The sequence below is a fragment of the Coloeus monedula genome (genome assembly GCF_965178545.1).
Source record: "Coloeus monedula genome assembly, chromosome: 23".
NCBI classification, from domain to species: domain Eukaryota; kingdom Metazoa; phylum Chordata; class Aves; order Passeriformes; family Corvidae; genus Coloeus; species Coloeus monedula.
The window spans coordinates 5,426,156-5,444,779 of NC_138803.1; the positions used below are offsets into that span (position 1 = coordinate 5,426,156).

General features: G+C 61.4%; 1 protein-coding gene across 1 annotated transcript; it reads right to left on the bottom strand.

Moving 5' to 3' along the window:
• Nucleotides 1-389: 389 nt before the first annotated feature.
• Nucleotides 390-10,069, bottom strand: NUAK2 (NUAK family kinase 2; the record flags this gene model as incomplete). The annotated part of the gene is made up of 7 exons (XM_082296070.1): nucleotides 390-1,498; nucleotides 1,574-1,706; nucleotides 1,938-2,057; nucleotides 2,908-2,973; nucleotides 3,810-3,961; nucleotides 5,199-5,319; nucleotides 9,851-10,069. 7 exons carry the CDS (start codon nucleotides 10,067-10,069, stop codon nucleotides 390-392), a joined length of 1,920 nt encoding a protein of 639 aa, XP_082152196.1.
• Nucleotides 10,070-18,624: the final 8,555 nt, after the last annotated feature.

Sequence of the window (18,624 nt, forward strand, 5' to 3'; positions counted from 1 at the left end):
CCAGCACCCTGCTACATCTCCAGCTTGTTTGAGGTATATCACCCGCCCCCTCCGTTACCTTGTGCAGCCAAAAAACAGTGCAAAGAAAACAAAAATGGCCCCCCTCAACCCCTTGCTTTCATCCCCGCCATGAGATGAGCCTGTTTGAGAGGGGAGGACGGCAGCGAGGCACCTCCGGGACCCCCCAGCCCCTCCTCGGGGGTCACTCTGGGCTCTTTGGTCCATTAAATGTCCTGGCCCTGGGGCACCCCCCACCACCACCGAGGCTGCCAAATAAATCCGTGGGACGTGGATCAGCAGCACCGGCAGCCCCGGGGAAGGCAGGGAGGGCTCAGCCCTCTCCCCAAAATGCACCACCCCGGGCGAGCCCTGCGGGGAGGGAGGTGGCCTCAGCTCAGCTTCACCCCGACGGCCACAGCGCACCGGTAGAGCTCGGTGACATTGTCACAGCCCGCCAGGGACGCGCTGCTCTCCGCCAAGGGGCTGCGGCAGTGGGTGACAGTCCAGCGGCGCAGCCGCCGCCCTTCCTCCCGCTCCTCCTCCTCCTCCAGCCGCAGGAGGCTGTCGGCGGACACGCAGCCCCGCATGGCCCCGGCGCCGGGGGGGCCGCGGGCGGGCAGGTCCAGCTGGTCGAAGGACTCGGTGGACAGGATGCTGTCCTCGCTGACGGCGCTGGCCGGCCGGGCGCGGGGGCCCTGCGGCAGCGGCACCTCGCTGAAGCCCCCGAAGCCCCTCCCGGGGGTGGTCCCCGGCTCGGCGCTGCCCGAGGAGAATTTCCCGTTGTGCTTGAGGATTCCTTTCCTGCGGGCTGGGAGCCCCTGCGGGCCCCGCGCCGGGGAGGGCGGCTCGGCAAACACGCTCTCGTCCAGGTCCAAGCTGCCCGCGTCCAGCACATCCCCGGACTCGCAGCACTCCAGGGACGAGTAATACCCCGACTCCCTGGCCGAGGGCTTCTTCAGGATTCCCTTCTTGGGCATGGCCGCGGGCGCCGCTCCCGTGCCGCTGCCGCGGGGCACCATTCCAGAGGACAGGACCCGGGAGAGCCCCACGGGGACCCCCTCCCCATCCTCCGCCGGCGGGGGGCCGGGGCCGGGCACCTTCTGCTCACAGGAGTTCCTCTTCTTCAGGATGCCCTTGGGCCGCTTGAGGATGGACTTGGAGGGGTTCTCGGGGCCCGCGGGTGGCTCCTGCAGCGCGTGGGAGACGTCGTTCTCCTTCTTGGACTTCTTGAGGGAGCGCTGCCGCTCCAGGGCCACGCCGGGGATGTGCTGCTTCAGGAAGCAGCGCACCTTGGAGCCGTTCTCCAGCAGCGGCCGGGACGAGCGGCGCAGCCACTCGGCCACCGTGGCCAGCGGGGATTCGCTCTCCCGCAGCAGCTCCTGCTCGCCCAGAGGCATCTTGTAGCCCCAGTTGACCCACCAGTGCGTGGCGATGTCCTCGATGGTGGCCCGGCGCTCCGGGTTCACCATCAGCATCCACCGGATCAGCCCGCAGGCATCTGGGGAAGGGACAGATCAGGCACGGGAGGGGACACGGGGATGGGGGACACACAGGGGGATGGGGGTGGCCCTACCTGAGAGCTTTGTGGGCTCCCGGTAGTCCCCGCTCGTGATCTGCTTGACCAGAGTCTTGTAGTCGTGGCCATCGAAGGGCATCGTGCCGTGGACCAGGATGTAGAGGAGGACACCCAGGGACCAGCTGTCCACCTGGGAAAGGGACAGAGGAGCCTGGAGGGGACAGCAGGACCGGGCTGTCCTGGTCCCCATCCTGCCACAGTCTCATCAGGGCTCCCAGGATGGCAGCAGCCACAGGAGGGGACAGGGCATGGGGCAGGAGCTCAGCACATGCACCCACCCCGCAGTGCCCGGGCTCAGGGGTCCCGTTATCCCAAAAACCCCCGGAGCGATTCCCACACCCGGCAGGGAGGCACAACCAACCTCGGGGCCCTTGTAGGGCCGGCCGTTGATGATCTCGGGGGATGCGTACAGGGGGCTGCCGCAGTAGGTCTGCAGGAGTTTGTCCTGCTGGAAAACGTTGGACAGCCCGAAATCTGCAATCTGGGGGGACAAACACGGCTGTCATCCAGCGGCAAAGTTCCCTTTCCCAAAGTTCCCTTTCCCAAAGTTCCCTTTCCCAAAGTTCCCAAGGCTGAAAGTTTCCCTGGACCTCTCCAGGGATGAACCTGCCCCAAACCAGGGCTGCCTTTGGTTCTGAACCCCCTCCGGCAGCACCTCCAGCCTGGTTTTCCACCCCAAGGTTGCTCCTGTTGCTCTCTGCCTCCCAAAAACCTCATCCCAGCCACGGCAGCGGCTGCCCTGCGGCCCTGGCAGTGGGAGCAGAGTGGGAAGGTGAGGTTGGAAGGGCTTCCAGGCTCTCCTCCAGCTCATTCCCAGGCACCCCAGGCTGTGCCTTGCGCAGGTACTCATTATCCTCATTACGGCTGTCACCTCACACCGAGCAGGAGCTTCTGTGGCTGCCCGCGAGCTCCCCATTGCAAAATCATCCCTGCTGGAGATAAATCCCGCAGCCCGTTATCAGTGACCGCAGGGATCTCCGGCCGAGGCTGCCCCATGCCCTTCCTCCCTGGCAGAAAGCATCACTCGGGGCCCCTGGAGCTGGGATTTCCTGGCTGGCATGCACAGAAACCAGGAAAAGAGCTCTTCTCGTCCACCCAGCGTTGATCTGGGTGTGCAGACTTTGCCCCCTTATCAGCAGGCAGGTATCACTTACGGCTTTGCCAGATCTGCCAGGCTCTGTTTTTCCCAGGCAAACCGCATTCCCAGGCAGTGCCAGAGCTCCGGGAAGCCCTGAGGGGACTGAGGTGCTGTGGTCACCCCTTGTCCCTCCACGCTGGGCAGCTCCCCTCGGGTGACCCCCGAGCGCGGTCAGGCCGTGCCAGCCCCTCACCTTGATGTTCCCGTTGGCATCCAGCAGGATGTTCTCCAGCTTCAGGTCCCGGTGGACGATCCCGTTCTGTGGGAAGGGCGGGAGAGACGGGGTTAATTCGCGCAGGGTTTGAGGGAGGGGAAGTCCGGCACACCGGGAGGGAGGTCACTGCCGGTCAGGGCACGGCGAGCAGGGCAGAGGAGCCGCGCACAGCGCTGGGTGTGGCCCTGGTGCCACCAGGTCTGGCTCTGCTCGGCAGCAGGAGCAGGGAGGTGCCTGCACCAGGTGCCACCCTGGGCTCCTCCATTGTCCCCAGCACCTGGTGCCAGCCCCACCAGGGCACAGCTCCTGCTTGGCCAGGGCCTGCTGCGCCCAGCTGAGCGAGACCCCGATGTGCCTTGGGGTCAGGAGCTGCCCTGCCACCCCCCCGCTCCCACCGAGGACTGAGGCACAGCCTTGGAGCATCCTCCTGGGAGACCCTGGTCCTGCCAGGGCATCATCCCACAGCCCCAGGGAGGGTCCTGCAGCTTCACGTTCCCGTCAGGAGCAGGACAGGTGACCCAGGGCTTGGCTTCCAGCCCCGCGGGCAGCCCTGGGCGTCTCCGTCTGGTTGGGTGGCAGGGGAGGTGACACCTCCCAGGCCGGGTTAGTCACCCCCACACCGCAGCAGCCGAGGCCAGGACCTCCCAAAAGCTGCCGGGGCACTGCCACACCCTTCAGACAAAGGCAGCATTAACCCTTCTCCTGGGAAAGGCGCAGAGCCACGAGCTCCTCTCACCTCCCGCGGGGCTGCATCCCTCCCCAGCCCTCTGCTGCAGGCCGGAGCTCTCAGGAGCCCATCCAGCCGCTCTCCCGCCGGGAAAGCACCGGGAAAGCACCGGGAAAGCACCGGGAAAGCATCGGGAAGCGCGGTGCCAGCCCACCTTGTGGCAGTAGTAGACGGCGGACACGACCTGGCGGAAGAAGTGTCGCGCCTCCTGCTCCGAGAGCCGCTGCCGCTCGCTGATGTAGTCGTACAGGTCCCCTTTGCTGGCGTATTCCATCACGATGACGATCTTGCTGCTGTTCTCAAACACTGCGGGACGTGGGGAAGGGTTAGGAGGGATCCTCGGGACTGTGGGAATGCTCATTAGGACATCGCTGTTAACGAGCAGCTGAAGCCCTGATTGACCCTAACGCTGCCCACCCCAATCGCTGCCCTCAGCCTTGGCCCAAACAGGGACCTGCAGGTCAGGGGAGCCACCAGAGCTGTCACCCACATCCCCCAGTGCCAGCGGGGCTGCTGGCCCAGCAGCTGTGCCACCACCGAGGCTCTGCCACCACCGAGGTGACTCAGGCGTGCGGCTCTTTGCTGGAATCCCCCTCCAGGGGGGAAGGCGACAGCGCTGGCACCGCCAGTGACCTTCCTGCCCGTTCCCACTGCTCCCAAAAAAGGCTCTGGCTGGAGCCAGGAGCCGGAGCGTTTTCTTCCTGTTTGCAGAAAGCCACCTCGGTGGTTTTGAATTCCAGCCGCCGGTGTGACTCAGCCCTCGCAAACACGGCGGAGGAGCTGCCAGCCCGCTCGCTTTTGTTTGGAGGACAAAAGGGCTCTGGAGCCCTCCCAAGCGCCGGGAGCAGGGGCAGAGCCAGCCCCGAGGAAGAGCAGGGGCACAGCAGGTTCCAGCCCAAGGACTCGGTGTCTGCAAAGCCTGACCCACCTGCGGATTTGGGCTGAGCCCGGTTCTGGCTGGACCTGGAGGAATCTCCCTTGGGTTATCCCAACCCCCGCCGGTAGCAAAGCCCGGCCCTGGCCATAAAGCCAAGCCCGGCAGCACCAGGAACTCTCCCAGCACTCTGTGGTTTGGTTTTCCAGTGCCCCGGGGGAGGGAATGAGGAGGACTCCAGGACTGAGATTAAATCCTGCCTCGGGCTCAGAGTGGATCCACGGAGATCCCAAATTCTCCGGGATGAGCCTCCGCCACAGCCACACACAGCCCCTGCTCCGCAGCACAGCTCAGCCTCCCTCCACAGCCCCACCGAGGCTTCCAGCTCCCAAAATCCACATGTGGAGCTGGATTCCCTGTCTGGGAGGGAGGGACGGCACAGGAAGGGCTATTTCTGGAGCAGGTATTTCCCCTCGGCGGGGAAAGCGCAGCCCGGGAGCATCTGCTTTCCCTGCTGAGTCACCGGGAACGGGAGCCAGGTCCTGGAAGGGAGGAGAGGGCCGGGCTGAACCCACCCAGCCGGGCCAAACCCACTCCAAGGGCCCCCCCCCGTTCAGGAGGCTCCGATCATGGATGCAGCTGGAAAAGGGAGGGGAGCGGAGGCCTCACCTTCGTGCACAGCGATGATGTGGGGGTGGTTGAGGGAGGACATGATCTCAATCTCCCTCCGGATGTGGACAAGGTCCTGCTCATCCTTGATTTTGTCTTTCCGGATGGATTTGATGGCCACCTGCGGATGAGCACAGAGGGGGCTGTGAATTCCCAAAGCAAGAAATTCCCCGCTCCCTATTTTAGGAAGGGGCTCACAACCAAGGTCCCAACCACCCAGCTTCCCCACGCGCCGTATCCAGGAGCTGAGCAGCGCAGCTCCATGGAAACAGCTCTGGGAAAAGCGAATTTGATCGATTTGGGATTTATCCTTCCCAGTTCCTGCTGCTGCACGCACGGGAGAAGCTCCCCCCGAGGGACACCCGTGCCTGCTCCTCGTTTTGGGGGGCTTCCCGAGCCTCCTCCCGCAGGTAGCGCAGCTCTGCTCCTCATTTTTGGGCTTTGCATGGATTTTATGCCGCCGCTGGAGCACGGCCAGGCGCAGGAATGCGCCCTGCACACATGACTCGGGAGATAACCACAACAACAACAGCCCGTTCCTGGGCTCAGGAAAGGGGGAACAAAACCCCACACCTCGCGTTTTGTTTGCCCCTAAGCCACTTTATTTCTAGGAGTAAGAGAAAGTTGGGATTCAAAAGTAGATCCCTGCTCGGAACGGGGTGGGAGACCCGGCGTTTTCCAGCCTTTCCTTTGGGTTTTCAAGCTCTCCTCCACAAGGAGGTTGAGAAAGGGGAGGAGAACGAGGAGTAGGTGCCGGAGAATAGACGCCTTCTAATCCCCTTTCAAAGGAGCTGTGGGCACACAATGCGCTCCCAGGGCTGAATTTACAACTGAATCCAGCAGAACCTTTCATTTTTTTTTTTCCCCCCCCTCTTTTCCCCTCCCAGACAAGAATGCGGAACAGCTTTAATCCCGCCAAGGGACCCCCGCGCCGGTCTCCCAGCAACGGTGAGAGGGGCCACAGACCCCTGCCGGCCCCAGCTGCCCGCACCGGGACCTTCCTCCTGCTCCGAGGGATGCTCAGCCTCGTGTCCCTGCGATTTAGGGGCGCTGGAAGCCTCGCTCCTCAAAACCCAGCCTTGCTAAGCCAGGCCTGTGGCAGCAGGCATGGAACCAGCGAGATCTCGGCAGGGAGAAGCCCCTGAAAGGGGGGCTCGGGTGGGCACTGAAGTCTTATTTTGGCCCCAAATCCCATTTTTATGGCACTGAACCACCTCAGGCAGCACCAGCCAGAGCAGGAATTGCTCCTGGAGGATCTGGGCAGGGCGGACTCTGGCCGGGGGAGGTTCAATAACCCCGGCCCAGGTTTCTGCAGAAAGCAATACTGAAAGTGTTCAACGCTTCTGGGAAGCCCAGCCAGGTTTTCGTTCCCCTGACCTTTGTTTAACAGGTTAAATTTTAACAATTTTTTTCGCTGCTGCCCAAGTTACCTGACCCCTGCAGAGCCTCCCTGCAGCCAGCCAGCCTCCCAGGCTCCTGCTGGCTCACTCCTTCCATCCCCCTGCTAGCGCCTGGCACCCAGCCCAGCACCCTCAGGAGTTTGGAGGGCTCACAGAGCATTTCCTTTGTGCCCCCCACACCCCCAAAATTCTGAGCCAGGGCTCAGGGCAAGAGCCACAGTCCACGGAAAGATGGAGCAGCTCTAAGAGATGCCTCCGGCTGGATCGAGCAGTGCTGGATCCTCACCATGATCCCAAAATCAGTGACCTCCAGGCAGATGCAGCCATCCCATCCTCCCCCAGCGGGGCCAGGCAGCAGCTTCGTTCCCAAACTTTCCCTGCCCAAGAGGGCTGGGAGCAGAGGATGTCCCCTGGAGACGGGACAGCAGCCTCGGGGACAGGCGGTGCCTCAGCCCCACCGGGAGAGTCCCCTGCAGGGGAACAGCCGCAAGGAATCCCACTGGAGCCTTCCTTGGGAGCCCAGGGAGCTCGGGAGCGCTTTCCAAGGCAAAAAAAAGCTTTTAATTAAAAGTTTTTTGGGGGCAGAACAGGTATTTTCAGCAGCTGCTGAAAAATGCATTAAGCTACAACCCCAGGCAGCGCTTCAGAAGTTGTTCCAGACTGCGAGGGCAGCGTTTCGTGCTCCATGAAATATGGATTAAAATCCACCCTGGAAGAGCCCAGGCTTCGCCCCTTCCTGGAGATCAAAAGAAGCTCTGGAATATTCCAGGTGCTGCCTTCTCCTGACACCAGCACGGGCCCCTAAATTACGTTTGTGACACCGAGGAGAGTCCCACGGGAGGTCCCCCGGTTGTGTTTGGCTTGGCTGTGGGCCAGGGATCGGGAGCCAGGCTGGGAAAAACTCCAGGCTGGGAGGGAAAGAAAGAGCGTGGAGGCTGCCCCGCAAACAGGTGCGGTTTGCAGCACCACGGTGCTGGATCTTCAACCCTGAGCACAGAGGGGGAAAAGGGGGAAGGAGAAAAAAAAGGGGGGAAGGGGGGAAAAAAAGGGGGGGAAGGGGGGAAAAAAAGGGGGGGGAAGGGGGGAAAAAAGGGGGGGGGAAGGGGGGAAAAAAAGGGGGGAAGGGGAAACAAAAAAGGGGGGAAGGGGAAACAAAAAAGGGGGGGAAGGGAAAAAAAGGAGGGGAAGGGGAAAAAAAGGAGGGGAAGGGGAAAAAAAGGAGGGGAAGGGGAAAAAAAGGAGGGGAAGGGGAAAAAAAGGAGAGGAAGGGGAAAAAAAACAGAACGAACAAAAAAGGGAAGGAAAAATAAAAAGGAAGGAAAAAATAAAAAGGAAGGCAAAAGAACCAGCAGCTCCCTCCCCACCCGATGTGATATTGTGGGGATTTTTGCAAGGATTGGGAAAGGCAATGCTCAGCAGGAGCATCGCTTCAGATAAAGGATTTCTAGCCAGAAAAAAAGGGTGGTTTTTTTTTTTTTCCAGACAAATAATTCATGGAAGTCCCAAACCATCCTCCAGCTGCAGGAGCTTGGAATTTCCTGTCACCTTCCCACCAAATCAGCCTGCTCTGAGCCCAGGTATTTTAAAATTCAGAGAGGAACAAGAAATCCGGGCAGTAAAACGAGATGGTTCAACACTCAGCGCCTGTCAGAGGCAATTCCCGATTCGCCAGAGGCAAAATCCTTGCGGATGGAGCAGCTCCAGCTTTTCAGCCCGAGCCGGTGCCGTGGGATGCCCACAGCCCACGAGGGGTCCCTGCCCTCACACCTGCGGGTTTGGGAAGTGAAAGCCACTTAGGGAAGGAGCGAGCAACAGCCGAGCTCGGGATAAGGCTCGGGATTAAACAGGCCCGGAAATGCTGAGTGCTGCAGAAAAGAGTTTGTGGGAAGAGGAGAGATTTGTGGTTTAGGGCTCGTGTTCCTTCACCAGGCCGGGGAGGTGCTGGTGGCAGAGCCTCTGATTATCTGCGGCGGTGATTGAGGGCTCCGTGGCCTGTGGGTTGAATTTGCATGATAAAAGAGCGATGCCAGAGCCGGTCCCGAGGGGCTTCCGCAGCCGGGCGAATTTTGGGGCAGAGAACTGAGATTTCTGAGCTGCGGCTCTCTCAGGTGAGGGCAGGGAAAGCCAAATTTTCTCGCCCATGCCGAGGGGAGGGATCCTTCCCGCTCTGTGGGTGGAAGCTGCATTTCAAGGCCCTGATTATGCAGCAAACCAGCGGCTTCTCCCGGCTCGGACGGGAGATCTGCCGTGGGATGTGATTTCATGAAGAGCCGTGGTGTTACACAAGGAAACCTCGCGGATTCCCAGCTCTTCCCCTGGCGTGTCCCCGTGGGATGTCACTGATCCCATCTCACGCCCTGCTCAGCCCCTGGCAGGGCCAGTCCTGCCGCTCGCAGCTCGCCCCCTGCTCAGGCCGGCCTGCGAGGGTCTTTCTGGGTCCCTCCCAGCCCTCGGGGCCGGGAAATCACGGCCAAGTTTGAATCCTTGCAGATTCCCACAGGACAGAGCAGCACCCGGCGCTCCCGGGGGTTCAATCCCCTTTTCCCTGAGGAAAGCTGCGCCCTGCGCGGAGCCGTGCCTCGCACGGAGCCTCTTTCTCCCGCGGGCTGGCGTGAGTCAGGATTTTGGGCTGAGCCCGGCTGAGCTCTGGGTGCCCCACACCGTGTGAAAGCCAACAGCAAACCCGGCCCGCACCCAGGGTGAGAGGAAGGGAAAAACCCTTCAGACTCGAGTGCGGTGTTTGCTTTGGCGGCCGCGTCCCCGCCCGCTCCTTCCCCCAGGAAGCCCGACCGCGGTCAAGTGGGCGAGAGGAGCTGCAGCCCCCCGAGAGGAGGGGGCGAGACCCCCTCCGGGCTGCCCCCGGCCCCGCGGGGAGGGCAGAGCCGCAGCCTCCCGCACGCTGCGGAGGAGCGGGGCCCGGGGAAGGCTGCGCCGAGCCGGTTACCGGCTGCGGAGAGCCGGGGCCGGGGGATGCAGCGGGGACGCGATGCTCGGAGCAGGGGATGCTCGGGGGTCCCGCTCCGGGGCACCGTGAGGATGGGAGGTGGAGGGGGAGCACCGGAGGGGGAGGCACCGGCGCCGGGCTGCGGGAAGCGGGGGGTGCTCAGGGACCGCCGAAACACGGCGGGGATGCAGCGGGGACAGGGAGGGACGCACCGGCCGGGGGGATGCAGGGGCGACGGCGAGGATGCAGCGGGCCGGGAGGATGCTCGGGGACCCCGCACGGTGAGGATGCCCCGGGGCGATCCTTACCAGCTTCCCGGATCGCTCCCGGGCTTTCTTCACCTTCCCGTAGGTGCCTTTCCCCAGCGTTTCCAGGAACTCGTAGCGGTGCTTGAGGTTGTGCTTGTGGTGGTGCCGCTTCACCGCCTGCTTCTTCATCAGTGGCCGCGGCGACTTGATGAGCCCCTCGGCCAGCGAGGCGGCCAGCGCAGAACCGGAACCGGTGCCGGGCCCCGCCGCCCGCTCCATTCCGATCCCGGCTCCGGCTCCGCCGCCGCCCGGCGCGTCCCGGCCCGTCCCGGCCGATAAATGCGGCGGCCCCGGCGGCCGCGCCCCCCCGCGCCCATTGGCGGCTGCCGGCGGCCGCCCCGCCCGGGGCCGGGACCGGGGAGGGGGAGCCCGGGCTGCGGGGAGACCCCACGGGCAGCGCTGGGAGCCGGGAAGCCACGGGGAGCGGTTGGGGGGAGACCCAGGGACCAGCGGGCACGGGGCAGCCACGAACTGGGGGTAAGGGAGGGGGTGTGGAGAGGGGGGCAGGAGGAATCCAGGGACGAGGGAGAGAGGCAGGGGACAAAGGGGGACACGGGGGTGGCTCCAGGATGGAGGGAGACGAGGATTTTCCAGGGCATGACGCAGGGAGAGACTTTCACCCAAAGGCTGGGAAGGGGTGCAGGCCCAGAGCGCTGGGAGGGTCAGAGGGGCTTTGGACAAGAGCGTGGAGTGCCAGGACACAGGGAATGGCTTCCCAGTGCCAGAGAACAGGGTTAGATGGGATTTGGGGATGAAATTCCTCCTGTAAGGGTGGGGAGGCCCTGGCACAGGGTGCCCAGAGCAGCTGTGGCTGCCCCTGGATCTCCTGGAAGTGCCCAAGGCCAGGCTGGATGGGGCTTGGAGCAGCCTGGGACAGTGGGAGGTGTCCCTGCCCATGGCAAGGGTGGCACTGGGTGATGTTTAATGTCCCTTCCAACACAAACCATTCCATAATTCCATAATGTGGAGCAAATTCCGTAATGTCTCACACCGGCGACAGAGGGACACGCACAGCCAGACATGATTTGCTGCAAGGAGTCCCAATGCACCCAAACCCAGGGGAAAAAAATGGCATTTAGGGCAAAATCAGGGAGAGGAGAGGCCTGGGCGAGTGCAGCCTGTCCACACTCGCCACAGGGCCACGCTCTGCCCTCCTGGACACACAGCTTGGGAGGGAGGAACAGGAACTTTCTCCAGGCCCGGAGCCCGGGGGGGGAAGCGGCTGCTGAGGCTCCCACGCGAAGGCTCCTCTCGGCCATTCCCGGCTCCCTCAGCAGCACCTTCTCCCCGTGTGGTCTCCCTGCCCCTGCGGTAAAGCTTTGTTTGGAGATATTAAAAGAATGCAATTATTTCCCAGAACAGCCAAAACAAAGGCGCTTGCCCAGCTCCGGCATGTGTGAGGACACCCCGCGTCGATGGCAGAGGGAGATAGCTGCGGGATTACTCATCCAGACCTGGATTTTCCCACCGCTCCCCGCAGCTCCGGCAGAGCAGGGGGTCCGGAACGCCTGCCAGGGGTGATTTAATCCAGCGCCGACTCCTCTCCGCGGGCTTCGGAGGTGACACCAAGGTGACACAGGATGGAGCTCTCAGCATCTCGAGGCTGTGCCTCGGTGTCAGGAGAGACCCAGGCGGGCGGCACTGTCCCCTGGCTGGTTTTGTCACCGGGGTGAGGTTATGGAGTGACCTGTTGAGGGCAGCTGTCCCTCAGGGAAGCTGAGGACAACAGATCATGGACACAGCCTCGCACCAAACCTCTCCCCGTGGCTGTCACCCATCCCAGTGCTGTCCCACGCTCCTTAAACACCATTTGGATACAATTAAGACACACAGGTCTCTTCCCCTGCCACTGTCACCGGTTTTTATTGCCGGTGGCCACGTGGCACCTCCGCCTCTCGCAGGGACGAGCAGCTCCAGGCTGCTCATCCCCACCTCAAGCCTCCCCCCGAGCTGAACAAACCAGGGACGAGCCGCTGCCCTCGTTTTAAAATCAGCCCGGGACATCCGAAGACGATCCCGGGCCGCAGCAATTGCGATAATGAATTGCGATAACGAATTGCGATAACGAATTGCGATAACGAATTGAGATAATGAGTTGTTTACTGAGCAGCACCAGGAGCCGTTTCCATGGGGAAGATAAACAAGGCGGAGATGAGCCGAGCTGAACCGAAGCGCCGTAATTCCAAAGTCAAAGCAAACAGGCGGGATCCTGTCCGGGCACGGCCCAGGGACTGCGGCAGAGCCGGGGAGGGAAGGCACGAACCTGCCGGGCTGCGGTGAACAAAGGGACTGCACCGGCCTGAGGGGAAAAGTGTCACTGTCGCTGTCGCTGTCACTGTCGGTGTCGGTGTCTCCCGGAGCTGTCCCAGCTGTGGGACCGCTGCTGGCTCAGCCCAAAAAAGCGCTCGAGCACACACCGAACTCCAGGCACGTGTTTGGCATCCCCGTGGATTTACCGGGATGCTTTTCCCGAGGCTTTCGCCGCAAGGAAAGGAAGCGCAGCCCGGAGGAGCTTCCCCTTCTGTTTCCACCGGATAAATTCCTCTCGGCGATGCTGTGCTGTGGCTGCGAGGGAGGGAGGCTGAGGGATGCGTTTCTTCCAGACGGGCTCAGGAAGCCGTTCCCATTTGCATGGAAATGCCAAGGGACCGGAGCCGAGCCCGCTGGAATCCGCTGATAAGGATCCTCTATTGTAGCAGCACCCACGGCTTTCTCCACCGGGGAAATCCACCGAAATTCCCCAGCTCAGCCCTGGAAATCCCAAACTGGGCTTGTCCCGCGGCCCCAGTGCGTGTCCACTAAAGCCAACCTGAAATCCAGCCGGGAATTCGGCTCCATGTCTGGGAAACCCGCTCCGAACTCAGCTTGGTGCTTGGATATAGCGGGAGCTCTGTCTGCTCGCAGGCTCCGAAATTCGTATTAATGAATTTATTACATTGAAATAAATCCTACAGCGTTATCCTAGCGCTGAAAACATCCACGTCCTGGCCAAAACCTGTGGGTTCGGTGGCCACAGGCTCTGCTTGTGGGTTGGGAGAGGAACAAACGTTAGGCAGAGGATTTTCTTGCAGCAGGGAGACCTCCCACGGGGAAAGGAAGAGCGCCCGGAGTCATCGAAATGCCAGAGACAACAAAAGGTTTCACGCTCGCCCCTCGTTAGTGGCCCCGCAGCCCCAGCATTCCTCACCTGCTGCCGGGGGATGCTCGGGCAGGTGTGAAACCCATTTTCCCTCTGAAAAATCCCGGCGTGCTCTGATCCTCCCCATCCATCAGCAGGAGAAGGAAAACTCATCAGCGGCAATGGGAGCCTTTGGAAAAGTCATTTATGGCCTTTCACTGATGGTGAGAGCAGCAGAGGCCTCCTCGCACCCCAGGAGGGCAGCTGGGGGTTCCATCCATCTGTGGATCCATGGATCCATCCATCCATCCATCCCTCCATCCATGGATCCATCCATCCATCATCCATCCATCCCTCCATCCCTTATCCATCCATGGATCCATCCCCCATCCATCCGTCCATCCATCATCCATCCATCCATCCCTCCATCTATCCCTCATCCATCCATCATCCATCCATGAATCCATCCATCCATCCATCCACCCATCCATCCATCCATCCCTCCATCCATCCATCCATCCATCCATCCATCCATCCATCCCTCCATCCATCCCCCCCATCCATCCATCCATCATCCATCCATGAATCCATCCATCCATCCATCCCTCCATCCCTCCATCCATCCCTCCATCCATCCATCCATCCCTCCATCCATCCATCCATCCATCCATCCATCCATCCCTCCATCCATCCATCCCTCCATCCATCCATCCATCCCTCCATCCATCCATCCATCCATCCATCCATCCCTCCATCCATCCATCCCTCCATCCATCCATCCATCCATCCATCCATCCATCCATCCATCCATCCCTCCATCTATCCCTCATCCATCCATGGATCCCTCCATCCATCCATCCATCCATCCATCCATCCATCCATCCATCCATCCGTCCCTCCTTCCCTCCCACCATCTCCTCTGGATAAACCCAGGCTCATTTCAGACCGATCCAACGGGCAGAATTTGTGTCCCACTTTGCAAACCCCACCAGCCTGATGAGGTTCCAGTCATGAGTCCAGGCTCTGCCAGCGAGAAAGGAGATTGGGAATGTGCCGCAGCCGGGGCTGGATCGCGGTCGGACAGAGAACATTTCAGTGGGAAGACGAGCAGTGAAGCACATCGAGGAGAGGAGAGGAGCAGAGCAAAGCTCTAATGAGGAGTGGCTGGCTTGGAGTCCTGCTCGTTCCACAGCTGAACCAGCCACAGGAATTCCCAATCCAGCCTGGATCCACAGCAGTGGATCCTGGAGTCCAAACTGGGATGAACCCAGGAACCGGCCCCTCCAAAATCTGGATTTTCCGATTTTTAATCTGTGCTATCAGGTGATAACGAGATCTTTGTTACTGTGCCCTGTTTGCCTCAGAAAATGCTCCACATTGATAAGGGACACGTGCAGTGTCTGAGTGCCAAAAACTCTGAAAGTTTTTTGAATAAAATCCAACCCAAGCCCTGTTTCAACCCCAAATTTCGTCACCCACCGTGGTGAAGCCCCCAGCAAACCCCAGGTGAGTGGCAGCAGGAGCTGAGCAGGCTCCAGACCCAATTCCCTTCCGTTTTTGCGAGTTTGGAGCAATTCCCAGGAATTTTTCTCCCCTCTCATTCATACTCCAGACCACAACACTCACCCACACCAAGGAGATTAAATCTTATAGATATAATTCATAAAATACATGGTTATCAATACATTTTTTCTATTAAACCACTCCTTCAAGGCTCCCTTAACTACAAATCCACCCCACCCAGGCTGTCCCTGACACCCTCCCGGGAGCTGGGGGGTCACACCACGTGGGGCTGCAGAAACCCCGAGGCATTTAGAGGAAAAATAAGCAAAATTCCCCTCCAAAAAAAAAAAAGCTTTTCAGAGCAGGAAGCGTCTGTGTCTCAGGATGGTGACTCCACATCCGCTCCAGCGCCGGCGGATGCAGAGGGAATGGGAGCAGACGGGAAGCACCTCTGTCACTGCTGGTGGCCCCACGGGGTTGGGGACATCACCGGGATGGGGATGGCAGTGACAGAGGTGCTTCCCGGAGCTCCATTCCCAACTCTCCAGAGCGGAATTCCCAGCTGAAGTTGGAACAGCAGCCACACAACCCCACGCTGGGCTCCTTTTGGGAATTGTCAGCCACAAAGGGCAGAGCTGACCCCAAAGAGCACCGCTGACCCCTAAAGATATTGTCCCTAACAGCCAGGACCAGCCTGGGTGCATGTCCTGGGCCCGCGGCAAGGTGCAGGAATCATTTCTGCTCCGCCACCGGATCCTTTGGAGGTTGTTCCTTAAGGAAGTTTCCTGTTTGTGCAGACAAAGTCTGCTCGGGGACAACAAATGATGATTTTTGGCAGCAGGGCCAGCTCAGCCCTCAGCCTCTGTGTCGGAGCAGCCACCGGGGCTGGGGCTGAAAAGCCTCTCAGTAAACCCCGAGCGTGGGGAGTTCAGGCGAGGACACGGCCGGGGCCGCTCCGGGATTTTTTTTTTGTCGCTGGAAAACTCCAAGGGCTCGGTTGGGTTGGGATAAAGGCACGCACGAAGCGGAGCGGGCACGGAGGGTGCGGGGGCGTCCTGGGGGCTGCCTGCGGCAGCGAGACCAGCCCGAGACTTTCTGCAGCCCCCCAGGGACAGGAGGTTGGTGACAAACCCGCTGAAGATCCCAGCATTTATCCAGGGATAACCTCTCATCCCGAGGGATTCACTGTAGAGCTCAGGGAGCTGCAGCGGGACCCAGACCCGGAGATATTTCCTGGGCTGGCTCTGGGCAGCAGCATCAGGGACTCTTTGGACCCAAACCCAGCTCTGTCACGGCTCCCTGGAGAGGTTTGGGGCTCCACGGGGATGTCTTTCCATGGGAATAAAACGCTGGAGGAGGCGCGCAGCATCCTTTGCGCACCAAGTTATGTGTAGGATCTGGGAAATGGGGTTTTAGAGCCAGCCCGGCCCATCACCGCCCGGCCAGGGCAGCCCAGGACAGCGGGAGGGCTGCCGGAGGTGCTGCTCCAGCCGCAGCTCAGCCCAGGGATGCCATCTGCTGTTCACAGCTCTGCCCGAAACAAACCACCCAAACCCGCTTAAACAGCGCAAAACCACCCCGCCCGCACCGCCAGGAGCGCCTGAGCCACCCGAGCCTCGGCTCAGGGTCACACCTCCGTCACCTGCAGGGTGGGCGCAGCCCTTTGGTGACAAAACCCAGGAGGTTGTGTCCTGCAGGATCCCATTTCCCAGCAGGAGCATCCCAGGGAAGGGCAGCATCGAGGCGCAGCCGTGAGAAGCGTCAGGGGAGGGCGGTGAGCGCCGCGCTCACCCTCCGGGTTCTGCAGGGCTCCATCGCGCGGAACATCCCCCCCCGAGCCAGGAGCACCGAGGGCGGGCACTCAGCAGCTCCAGGGATGTCCCAGGGATGGGAGCTTGGGATTCATCCAAAGGCAGAGACCTGGATCTGCTTCTCCTTCCTCCACGGGGACTCAGAGCTGCTCCTTTCCCGCTCTCTGGAAGCTGGGGACACCCCCAGCTCTGATTCTGTCACCCCCAGTGGCTGTCACCTCTCCGTGGAGTGCCCCAGCGGGTTCATTCCCAGGACCCTGCCCTGTCCGTGCCTCCCTCCAGGATTTCTGGAGGCAGAAAGGGAAGGATCAGACTCCAGCTGCGCTGCAGCCACACAAAGGATCCCTCCTCCCCCTGCTCCAGCCGAACAAAGCACCGAGCCCGGAGCCGCGGCCGCTGAGCTACGCTGATTCCAGGTGGAATCAGGAGAAGAAGAGCTGGAAAAGGACAAAGGAAAATTCCTCATTAACGGCCCGGCTCGATGCAGAGGCGACTCAAAGGGAGATTTGCTGTGCCCGGCTTTGGGCTAGAGGGGAAGGCTCCTCTTTCCCTCCATTTCCCCTCCTCTTCCCCTCCTGCCTTTCCCTGTCACTCCAGCCGCGCAGCGCTCGGGATCGGGGGGATCCCACCTGGAATGACCGGGAGAAGGAACCGGATCCCGGCCGCCGGTCCCTCCGTCCCCGCCGTGTCCTCGGCGGCCGCGCGGTGTCCTCGGAGCTCCACACGGGGTCCCCGGAGCTCCGCGCGGTGTCCTCGGAGCTCCACACGGGGTCCCCGGAGCTCCGCGCGGTGTCCTCGGAGCTCCGCGGCGACGGGAGCGGCCCCGGGACCCCCTGTGCCGCACGGAGCGGGGACAGCGCGGGGACAGAACGGGGACAGCGCGGGGACACCGGGACCCCCTCCCCGCAGCGCAGGGAGAGCGTTAAAGGAGGGATGTGACACCTTGGAAGCGAACCGGCGATGGGGTCACATCCCTGGGAGTGTCCAAGGCCAGGCTGGACAGGGCTTGGAGCAGCCGGGGAGAGGGGAAGGTGTCCCTGACCATGGCAGGGGTGGGACTTTAAGGTCCATTCCGCCCCAAATCATTCCATGATTCCATGATCCCAGCCTGCCCTGACCCCTCTCTCCCACATTTTCACATCATCCCACCCCTGACGCAGCCCGGGCTCCTCCGAGGGCTTTCCCAAGGACAGCTTTTAACGGGACAGCTGCTCCAAGCTGGAATTGCGTCCCGACAGTTTGGACACTCCTCCCAAAAACTGCCTGGAGCGAACGGAACCCAAGAGGAGGCAGCGGCTGGGGTCACTTTGGTGTCACCAAAGCCACCCCCGGTCCCTGGGGTGACAAACTGGAGGCACAGCCCTGGTTTGCTCCTTTCTCCCAGGGGAGATCCCAAATCTCCAAAGCAGCCAAAAAAACACCGGAAAACTGCAGGTTGAGGCCGTCTCCTCCTGACACCCAGCAAAGGCAGCGGCTGTGCTGGTCCTGTGCCAGTCCTGTGCCAGTCCTGTGCCAGTGGTGAGGAGCCAAAGCTGTCCCTTGGGAATTCATCCTCCGGAAGCCTCGGCAGCCCCCGGTTCTGCCGGAGTGCCATGGAAATGCCACGGGATTGCAGGAAAAGCCTCACGGTGAAGGCGAAGAACGATGCCCCAATCCGGCTGCAGGTCTGGAGTATCCCTTGGGAGAAGGGGATCCGTAGGGAAGCACTCACAGATCCCAGGATCGAAGAGGACACCACCACTGTCCCCCCCTGAGCCACCACTGACCCTCTGGAGAGTCCCAACACCTCCCACGCTCTCACCTGTGGCCAGGATGGATGCAGGGACACAATTCCCACGCCGGGATCTCTGGAGTCCTTCCCACAGGCAGGAGATGTGGAGAGCAGCTCCTCCAGCTGGGTGTCCCCACGGAGCTGTGACAGCGACTGGAGGGGACCTCTGGCCAGTGTGGGGGCCCCTCCCGGGGGTGCAACAGCAGTGCCAGGGAGGGAGGCACCAGAATCCCTGGATGTGGTTCCAGAGGAGCTTCCAGGCTCCTGCAGCAGCCTGATGGTGCTGGGAGCTGCCAGCACCGTCCCCAACGCCACTGCTGGGGACAGCCAGGGACAGGCACCTCTTCCAGGTGGGGTCCTCTTCCAAAGAGCTCCAGTCAGGACTCAGAGGGGGACAGGGACCTGCTCCAGGTGGAATCCTGCTCCAGTCAGGAATCAGAGAGGCACAGGGACCTGCTCCAGGTGGAATCCTCTGGTCAGGACTCAGAGGGGCACAGGGACCTGCTCCAGGTGGAATCCTGCTCCAGTCAGGAATCAGAGAGGCACAGGGACCTGCTCCAGGTGGAATCCT